This window comes from Camelus ferus, chromosome 13 (assembly GCF_009834535.1).
Source record: "Camelus ferus isolate YT-003-E chromosome 13, BCGSAC_Cfer_1.0, whole genome shotgun sequence".
Lineage (NCBI taxonomy): Eukaryota > Metazoa > Chordata > Mammalia > Artiodactyla > Camelidae > Camelus > Camelus ferus.
Window position 1 is genome coordinate 32,925,062 of NC_045708.1, and position 9,939 is coordinate 32,935,000.

The window sequence follows — 9,939 nt, forward strand, 5'->3', positions numbered from 1 at the left end:
CTGTTAAAAGGATGTTCATTAAAGACAATTTCAAACAATTTACTTAACAGTTATGAAGCATTTACAACAGTCAGGTATTGTATTAAGCACTGTATTCATTTGTTTACCACAATAACCCTAAGAGAAGGTACTATTATCCCCATTTAACAGAGGAAGAAACAGGCAAAAATCTTAGCTAAAACTCCATGAAGGTCATAAAACTATGAAGTGGCAATGCTGAGATTCAGACCCAGGCTATAAAGTTGCTGCCCATTTAACTACCATACCATGCCATCTCTCTACATGATGTGGTGAAAACTGGGCTTTGGAATGAAAGGAAGCTGTCTGAATCCCCACCTCTCATTACGTTATGCAAATTACTTAACTTCTTGGATCCTCTGTACACTCACTCATAGAAGGCTTAATATCACCTATTCCAAACAAGTGTTTTAAGGAATAATGAGATCACATATTTTGCACTCTACTACAACCTCTAGTTTATGAAGTCCACAATAAATGGTTCCCACTCCCCTTCCCATCATACCTGGTAAGACTAATTAAAAAGCAAAGTTAAAAAACACATAGCTGTAACACTGCAATAGTTCTACCTTTTAATTAACTAGCCAAAGAACCCCCAAACCATCTTTTCAACATACTTGTATACTTCAAGGATAGTAATGATTCAGTAGAGGATTTTTTTATATAGTGCAGTTTAAACTTACAATCAGCAGAAATAAGAGTTTGCAATCTAAATTTAAAGTATAGCCGAATTTAAATGAATTCGATTTTTTCTGAAAACAATCAAACAAAACGTATTCCACACAAGTAGACCTACTGCTCTGAAAAGTGTACTGAAACTTTTTCACGTTGGTGATTCTCTAGCCTGACTCCAGTTAATATAAGGCAAAGTAGTTTTATCATAGAAAGGGAAGGTAAACTTAATGAGCATGCTAAAAATCAGCTCCTTCAAGAAAGACAGCTTTCTAATGTTGCTACCCTGTGAAAATTTTTGTGCTTATCTGTTAAACTAAGTTCTTAGGTGGCAGAAATGTTTTAGTCACTAGGTATTCGTAGCACTTAAACACAGTGGAACTAGCACCATAGTATAGCCTATAGCATTTCTTAAAAGAAAGTATTTCTTAAAATCATGATGGAGCTGTTTTGTCTGAAAAATGAAAAATAATTTTTCCAACAGATGAATTAAAGGCTGATTATTTGCTTTAGTAAAGAAAAACCTATTAGACTCCTTAAATATTTGCCCAGTATATTTGTAATCGCCTGTAAAAATTAAACTTACATAACACAAGCAATATTTTACCTCATTAGTTAAGATACATATACCTGTGGACAAAAGAAGTTCAGCTTCTCTCACTGAACTATTTTAAGTTTGAGTAGCCAGTTTTGTTTTGAGCAGACCAGTGGGAAATAAATAAAAACTGGAGCCTGATTTTGGAGTTGGCAAAAAAAGTTGACTTGGGCAGCTAAGTCTCAGCACAAACACATTTAATTCTAGACAATGGCAACTATAGCCACTTATGAAGTAGTATGTTTTTCTATGCATCACCTAGATTTGACCCCCTTAAAAAACCATAAATGCATACAGCACCAAAATTTGCCTTTTCCATGGACCACTTTTCAGTTGGGATACTTAAAAAAATGTTTTGCATCTCATCTTTCCAATAGTATTACTTTTATTTTCATGGTTAAAGGCTGCACAGTGACTTGGAAACAGATTGCTTAGGTTTAAACACAGGATCTGCTATCTACTAGCTGGATGAATCTCTGGACTTATTTTCCTCAACTAAAAAACAGGGATAAAACAATTATCTACCTCATAGAAATAAATTATTAAATATAAAGCACTTCAAGCAAAAGTCAGCCCCTAGTACATTAGAGTTATTACTGTTATTAAGTGCATACAATTCAGTCATAAAACAAAGATATGCAATCTTCTGAAGTATGATTCAAAATTATGTTTTATCTTTAACTGATCATTTAAAAATTATAAACAGAAATGTGTCAAACAGCCACTGACGAGAAAACTGGTTAGTTGAATTCATTCGAAATAAAAATGGCTTTCTAACATTCCACTCCACCCCAATTTCAAGAGCTCTGATAAGATAGTATTCAAAATCAACTAGAAAATATTTATATCAATACGCACAATCTGTTTTTAGCAACACCCCAACAAATCAGAGTAATAAGGTCCCATCCAAGTTTATGGGTCCAATAGTGAACAACGGCAAAACACAAAGCAAATGACTTGTAATTTCTGTAAAGTACTTCAAATGTCTGTCTTGTAAAACCACCAAAATAATTTAAGAACGACAAAAATCCTAGGGGAATGGACAAAAGCAAACTTTTGTATTGAAGGAATGTAGAGACCTAAATTGAAACTGACTCCCTAGGGAAGCAAGATAACAAGTTTATTTAACTATTAATTCCAAAGTTCTCACTGACAATTAGCATTTTATTATTTTATCTTTTAGACAGGTTGCAAATTGAAACTCAGACATTTTCCCAAATACTGAAGTTAACTGTTTTAGGTTTCTATTCTATGTCTTTTTGTTTTCAGTTAAACTTCTGGATCTAATGCTAAAAACAAAAAAGCAGCAAACAAAAAGACAGCCTTTTGTTTGAAAGGGCACAACAATCAGTCACTCCATATCTAAAGTTTGTTTTCACTTGTTGCCTTACACTCTCCTAATAAATATTTCAAACAGCACTCTGATTTTCTTTCAGGTATTACACATAAAAGACATTAGAAAATGCCAGCAGTCCACCAAACTATAAATCTAAGTCTACTGAAGACTACCAATAACTTGGATGGGATTTCCACTGAACGTGACTTCTGTAAGTACAGTAAAACATGAGCCACCATTAACTCTGTTTTTTCCTGATTAGCGGTAAATATTAACGTTAAGAGCAAGTATTTCAAAAAACATGACAAATCAACCTCAGAGCACAAAGCTGCCTGATAAAATTAACACCACAGCACAATTTCAAAACTATAAGCAACTACCAAAAAAACAAAACAAAACCGCACCCACTCTTATGTAAACTTTCGGAGTAAGCAAACTTCTTTAGCCTCACCTTTGTTTTTACCTAGCAGGGACTCTTCAAGATAAGACACCAACTGCAAGAAGATCAAAAGATCCAGTTATCATTCCCTTAAGAGAAATAACTAAGAATTCAAGACATGTTAATGTATTTAATTTACCGAGCTCGGGGCACTTCCCCAAGCTACAGCCATTTTAGATTCAGTCTTTCTTCTGAATTTCACGGGGGTGGGGAGAGGTAGACATTAAATAGAAACAAATTCTCTTTAGAACACTTCAAGATTGACCAGCTTTTCTTCTGGGGTGGGGGTGGGGGCTGGTAGGTGGGGGAGAGACCGTCTGAAAAACGAAAACCCCTCGCTACGAAGGGGAACTGGAAGGCTGGGGAGGGGGGAGAGCGGAGGAAGTTAAAGCTCTTCTTTTTCCCTCAAATACCCAACATTTAACCATTTGACTTAGATTCTTTTTTCATTAGATGTCCCATCACTGGATAACAAAAGCCCTTGGCTCTAATTTAAGGAAAGAAAAAGAAACATAAGCCAAGCTACTCAACCACCACCAAGCCGGAACGCCTGGAGAGGAGCCAGAGAGTCGCAGGTGAGCGTTCCGACCCGAAGACCAAAGTTGAAGTAGGAGCGCTCTGGCAAGTCGCGGTGACGCTCGGGTGCAAAGCTCCACGTGCCGGGAACGGTGCCCCGTCCCAATCACACGACCCGAGGGCTCTGCGCTCGGTCCCCAGGCCGACCTACACCCAACCACCTGTGTGAGAGCCCCCTTCAACTTGTTTGAGCAGCCGGCCGGTTAGGCACCAGGCGGAGCCCCGCGCCGGACGACTCAAGATAACCCTACTGCCCCGTTGTCCGGAACTCCCACTCACCGGGCAGCGGCGGAGCTACAGCTCCAGACAAGATGCGGCGTCTGAGGGGCGCGTCCCCAGCCTCCTGATCGGCAGAGGTGTAGAGCCCACAACCATAACAAAGCTCTTTCCAAAATGGCTGCCCGGCCCACAAGGCCCAGGAGGGGCAGAGCGCTGGAGGGGGAGGAGCTACGACCAGTCCGGCCCTGCCCCCACCTGACCCCGCCTCACACACGCCCACCCACTCGCACCGCCCACAAGAGCGCACGCGCATGAGCCCTGTTCCGGTGACCCTGCAGGCGCCACACGCCGCCAACGTTCCGCCCCGTGAACGGCAGTTATTGCCCGCCCCGCCCCCAGCCGCCTCCATCACGGCTTTCGGCGGCACTTGGTCGCCCCCGCCCCTCTGCACAGTTGAACTCTCTCTCCTCGCGCCGCCTCAGAGGCGGAGACGAGCCGAGTTTGGTACTCCCCCTCAAATCCCCTTGCACGGCACTAGGGCCGGGTGCGTGTGAGTGGGTGTGTATGTGTGTACCCGTTTTTCCCCGCCCCTCCGTTCTGCACCTCCCCAAACCCCACCTCTGAGAAAGCATGCGTCCCCCAACTACTTCTACGAGTACTAACAGCAGTTTCGTGGGCTGGTCTGCTTTCCGACCCCTTCCCACCTTCGTCTCCTTCCTTCCTTCACGCGCGTCGTTAAGACTCCAGCCCCCAACGGGCCACACGACTGGGCTCTAGAGGCCTGCGCTGCTGGGCCCGACGCGCTACCCGCTGGGAGTGGTAGTTCCGCCTGACCGCTGGCGTCACGCCCCTGTCCCAGTGCCGCGCGGGTTTCTGGCCAGAGCCTGCTCCTGTGCCAGGGCGGAGAAGCTGTTTCTCCGACCGAAAGTCTCATTGGGTATCGCACGACGGGAAGGGGCGGCGCTGCCATGACAAGAGATGGAAATAAAAGTAAACTAGAAGGGGTTACTATTAGGAAGAATTCGCTGTGAGCCAATTCTGCACAGGAAGCTAAGCCATATGATGACCCGCAATCGGAAAGCTAGACTACCTGGAATCCAGAGGAATGGAGGAACTGGCTAGCGTGGGCCCCTTGGACTCTCCTATTGACTTTAGAATGACGCGCAAATTGCCTGATAATGTTTCCTTTGACATACTGAAATGGAGGCCCAGCGAAAGGAAAGGACTTGCTCAAGGTCACACAACCTACAAATAAAAGTTAAAGCAGAAGGTGACAGGAGGAATGATCTAACTTCCGGGTCACCTTCAAGCCCAAGGCTCTTATCACCACACCTTTCATGGCAGTGAAAGTCCCGCCCCTTATGCTCTTTATTTCTTAATGAAGTTTCCTGGTCCCAGCAGAAAGAATGAAGTGGAAAGTTTTTTTCTTTTTCTTAAATAGTATTAGTAGTTCAGGGTCCTAATAAGGAGTGAGATCCTAGAAACCCTGTTATTATGCAAAGTAAAAAATGAGTTCCAGAGATGGCAAGCAATTTGGCCAAGTCATACTTGGCCTAGACTCCAAATCGCTCCTACCTTCCTCCACCACCATCACTGAAATTGTTTCAGTAGTTGCACTCTACCTTCCCGAACTCTGCGGGTCATATTTCGCTGGGCTGGCTGGGAAACCTGGAATAGAAAGGCAAGAACTGTTCAGGAACTCTACAAACTTCAAAAAGCCGGCTTCCACTTGATTTTAAAGAAATAGCCTGACAGAAAAACCCGGTGTGGGAACCAGTTAGCGGTGGTTGAGTCCCCACCCGAACTCATTTTTTTCGGCTCTCAGGAAGTGGCGGGGAGCCATCTGACCCCATCTGCCGGAAGTGCCTTTTCCAGAGTGCCGGGCTATTCTTGCAGCTTAGTTTTCCACCTCTCCGCGCGACGCTGGCAAGTAAGTAGCAGGGCTGCTGCCACTGGTGCAGCTTGGGAAGGGTGGGTATAGAGGGTTAGGAGTAAACTGAAGCCCGAGAAACTGTTGGACAGTTTCCCGAGGATCTTTGCGTCCAGACTCCGCCCCCTTTTCCCTGTTGTCGGCTCTGAGGTTTACAGCTTGAAACTTTCATTTGGGGCAGTGGAAATACTGAGCATTTTCACCTAAACTGAGCAGATTAACCCTTAGCTCTTTGTCTTTAATTCCCTCACCAGTTGCCATTCCCAGGGCTTTAAGCTGTCTCTTTTTCACTTTAATACTCCTGAGTTGGAAAGCACATGTCACAGTGCACAGGGAGTTCGGAAGGTTGAACTTTTTTAATGGGGTGGTCTTGAAGTGCCTTACGCGGCCATGCGGATATGTGTCTGGGAGTCCGGAGGTGGATGTGGATGTCATCTAACATCTACTTAGAGGTGGATAACTTAACGTCTACTTGCTTCCTTATATATAGAATGAAGACGTTGACTGGCTGTTACACAGGATTTGACTAGCTGGTATACAGAATTTCTCGACCCAGCCCTAAGATCTGTGATAAGAAATTAGTTCACTTAATATTTAGATTAAGCAGGAACTGTGTTTTGGATTTTTAGACACTTCATTCTCGTGGTTAAGAATGAGACTCAAAAACATGACAGTTGGATTCACATTCTCACTCATCCATTTACTAGCTGCTTACATTGTGTAAGGTGGGAATAATAGTATATTTTGAATGCCTACTTTGTGTTAGGGACATTTCTCAGCTCTTTACATGTATTAACTTTTGTTTTTACAGTGACCTTATGTAGTTACTATAGGCTTTATAGGTGAGTGAACTCCACCTTAGCCAGGTTAATATATTTGCCCAAGGTCACATAGCTAATACGTGGTGGAGCCAGGTTTCCAATCCACATTGTTTGACTCCAAAGTCTGCACTCTTACTTAACAGTCTTCTGTCTCTCAGCACCAAGTTGATGAGGTCATTGTATTAAATGAATTAGTGCATGTAAAACACCTGGTTACAGTGCCTGGTTCACAGCTAAATTGTATTGGCTGCTGCTATCATTATTTTGAGCTGTAAACTCCTAAGCCACAAAATAGATAACTAAGGGGAAAAAAGAACAGAGAAGCTATGACTTTCAGTGTTTAAGACAATAAAGCTGGTACTTCAATGAAGCAATTTACCTAAGGTCACACAGCTGGGAAACATGGAAGTAGTTGTAAAATCCAGGTCTATTGTCTCTGTGAATTATTCTTTCTGCTACATCAAACAGCAAAAGCTAAAAGAAAGGTTCAGAGAAGAAAAGGATCTGTTTACTTAATGTTTTACTGATTTTTTTGAAAACATTAATGATTATTCTCAAAGGAAACTGTTATATAGAAGAAATTCCTCCTACTTACTACTTTAAAAAATTATGTATAAAATGAAGAAAATTGACATCTTGTTTTGTACACAGCAACATGCTTCTGATTCAGCCTTTCCACTTAGCTGTAAAAATACATTAATCAGAACGTCCTGGCATCTTCCTTAGCAAGACTTTCAGTGGGACCCAGTATGCTTCACTTCATCCAGCAGTTTTTTCAAGCACCTTCAAAGGTTGGTTTATTCAGCAAATATTTGAGCACTACTTTCCAGGCATTGCTTTGTAACTAATAGTGAAATTTCACTAACAGTGAAAAAGAAGACAAAAATCCTTACCCTTTTACATTCCGGTTGTTCCAGGGAAGTGGATAAAATACAAGTGAAATATTTAATTTGTCAAGTGGTGAGTGCTTTGGAGGACTATAGCTCAGGGAAGGGGAATAGGGAACAGCAGACTTAAGGACTGCACTTATAAACAGGGTGGTCAGAAGTGAGGGGATGAGCCTTGCAGGCAGCTCAAAGAACATTCTAGACAAAAGGAAAAAGGCCTCAAGATGGAATCATTCCTAGCATTCTGAGTAATCACCAAGATTCTTAAATGACTTTCATTTTTTTGTTCAACATTTTTTGAGTTACTGTTGATCTGTTCATCAGTTGAAGTATGGAATCTGCTCACTAAAGCACAGAATCAACAGGAAAGGTTATTGATTTGGCCATGTACCGTGAAAAGCACTGGGGATTTTTTTTTTCAGGCAAAGAAAAAATATGATCCTGGCTCTCGAGTCTACTGAGACAGACAAGTAAACATGATTTTAATTTACTGTGAGATTATGATGGAAGTGTGCATAGGGTACTTACATATAGAAGCATTAAATCAGACTGGAGAAAGCTTCAAGCTGAATTTTGAAAGATACGTTCCCTAGATAAAAAAGTGGTAAGCTAGAATTCTGGCAGAGACAGCGTAGGAAGGCATGAAGCTATGAATAGTATAGTGTCTAAAGCTTAATTTTTTCTACATAAAATAGCATTGCCACAGTAGTTAGTGCCACTTCTTTTGCAGTTTATAAATAGAAGAGGCAGTTGAGAATGCCAAAAACTAAAGAACTAGTTTTTACCTGTTTCTCCTTCAGTTATTTCTCTCATAGGATAAGATTAGTGGTAGGCGGAAACTTATCACGGGTTTCTATTCAGTAGTTTCTTTTGCATATCGTATAGCTGTTTGATAGTCTTTGCCAGCAATAACAACATCACCCTGTAGCTCAATCTTTCTTTAAGTTCAGTGTGTTAACAGAAAGCAGATTGTTATTGTATTGTTTCAGATTGGGATTAAGACATTTGGTGATTTTCTTTTTAATCTGTTTTTTGTCTTTTGGTTTTATTTTCTCTACAGATTCTGAAGTATCCTTCTACAGTCAGACTAGGAGCCAGCAGAAGAATAAACATACTTTCTGTCAAGGCATGTCTCCAGCAGAACTTTTCCCCTTTGTTTCCAAGGACTTGGCTTCTCTCATCATTTCCAGTGTATATGAGCAAAACACAGTATTATCATACGTCCCGGTGCAGCTTTAAGAAGAAGCAAAAGCAAGCAGTATTTCCAGCCAGGCCACCACGCACTATCAGTTACCTGCCTGACAGCCCAAAGCCAGCGTTATACATAACTCTGGCAGGACTAATCCCCTTCGTTGCTCCACCACTGGTCATGGTGATGACAAAGACTTACAGCCCCATATTAGCTTTTACTCAGATGGCTTATGGAGCCAGTTTCCTATCTTTCTTGGGAGGGATCAGATGGGGTTTTGCTTTGCTAGAAGGTAGTCCAGCCAAGCCAGACTTCCTCAATTTAGCTAATAGTTTCACTCCTGTTGTGTTTTCATGGTTTGCCTTCTTTATTTCTGAGAGACTCAGTGAAGCTATAGTCACAGTAATAATAGGTTTGGCAATAGCATTACACAGTGAACTTTTTCTCTTGCCACATTATCCCAATTGGTTCAAAGCCCTGAGGATAGTAGCCACTTTAGTGGCCTTTCTTTCATTTGTAATAACTTTACTAGTTAAAGATATTTATCCAGAGAAAGGACCCAAGAGACCTGGGCGAACAGAATAAATATAAAACTCTGTAGATGACGTTAGGATGTTGGCTAGAAACCTTGTAAGGTTGTGTTTTGGCATCACCTTTTCCTCCTTCTCCTGTTTAGCTCTTTTTTTCCCTCACCAATGGTAATTTATTCTTCACAAATTAGTTTTCATTTCTAGAAATCTTTACAGGAATCACTGAGAAACAGCTTGAAAATCCCTAACAATGCCTTTTCATGTCATTAGGTTACAGTTCTCATTATCTTTTTATGAATTAAATAGTCAGCCAGTTAATAATTTCAATGTTTTTGTTGTTTTGAAAAATGTAAAATAAAAAAGATGAAAAATCCTTTTTGCTAGAGCTTTAAGATCACTGAAAACACACACACACACACACACAACTTTTTAAGAGGAAAATTTTGTATCTGTGAGGGTCTGAAAATAATAGGTTGTTCCAGTGGCTCCAGTGGAGCGGTCATTGCACTTGCCCCTGGGAAGTGCATTTCCAAGCTCATTTTACCTGGTATAACCTAGGTATATGAGCTGAAAAGATCTGTGGCTCTGAAGTCAGTAGGGAGCAATGTCACAAGGGGAAGCCATGTTCAAAGAAAAGCCTGACAGATTTTCCAGTTTTTATCAGCTATTTGGCAGAGTATAGATGCAACTTACCTCCAAACCAGCAGGTCAAAAATATTTAAAAGAA

The 9,939-nt window shown here is 41.4% G+C and overlaps 2 protein-coding genes across 8 annotated transcripts in view; one reads left to right on the forward strand and one right to left on the reverse strand.

The window, feature by feature from the left end:
• GPBP1L1 (GC-rich promoter binding protein 1 like 1) overlaps window positions 1-5,562 on the reverse strand; it is a 48,686-nt gene extending 43,124 nt beyond the window's left edge. The window contains exons 1-2 of one of the 6 annotated variants that reach the window (XM_032494166.1): window positions 4,519-4,603; window positions 3,073-3,115 (exon numbers count right to left, since the gene is read on the reverse strand). The gene's annotated coding sequence lies outside the window, so the exon portion shown is untranslated. Of the gene's footprint in view, window positions 1-3,072; window positions 3,116-3,915; window positions 4,065-4,518; window positions 4,681-5,430 lie in introns of those variants that run through there. The other 5 variants (XM_032494164.1, XM_014553963.2, XM_032494168.1 and 2 more) reach the window with 5 other exon arrangements.
• Window positions 5,563-5,669: 107 nt separating this feature from the next.
• TMEM69 (transmembrane protein 69) lies at window positions 5,670-9,585 on the forward strand. 2 transcript variants are annotated; one of them, XM_006195751.3, is made up of 3 exons: window positions 5,670-5,785; window positions 7,258-7,397; window positions 8,554-9,585. In XM_006195751.3, exons 2-3 carry the CDS (start codon window positions 7,356-7,358, stop codon window positions 9,265-9,267), a joined length of 756 nt encoding a protein of 251 aa, XP_006195813.2. In that variant the 5' UTR covers window positions 5,670-5,785; window positions 7,258-7,355; the 3' UTR covers window positions 9,268-9,585. The 2 variants fall into 2 exon arrangements, with proteins under 2 accessions (XP_006195813.2, XP_032350060.1); XM_032494169.1 differs by lacking the exon at window positions 5,670-5,785 and adding an exon at window positions 6,292-6,318.
• Window positions 9,586-9,939: the final 354 nt, after the last annotated feature.

Bases quoted from the DNA above. Each gene is read 5' to 3' on its own strand.
- TMEM69 (XM_006195751.3), top strand. From the start codon at position 7,356: ATGCTTCACTTCATCCAGCAGTTTTTTCAAGCACCTTCAAAG. The intron at 7,398-8,553 runs GTTGGTTTATTC...TTTTCTCTACAG, and splicing joins TTTTTCAAGCACCTTCAAAG to ATTCTGAAGTATCCTTCTAC.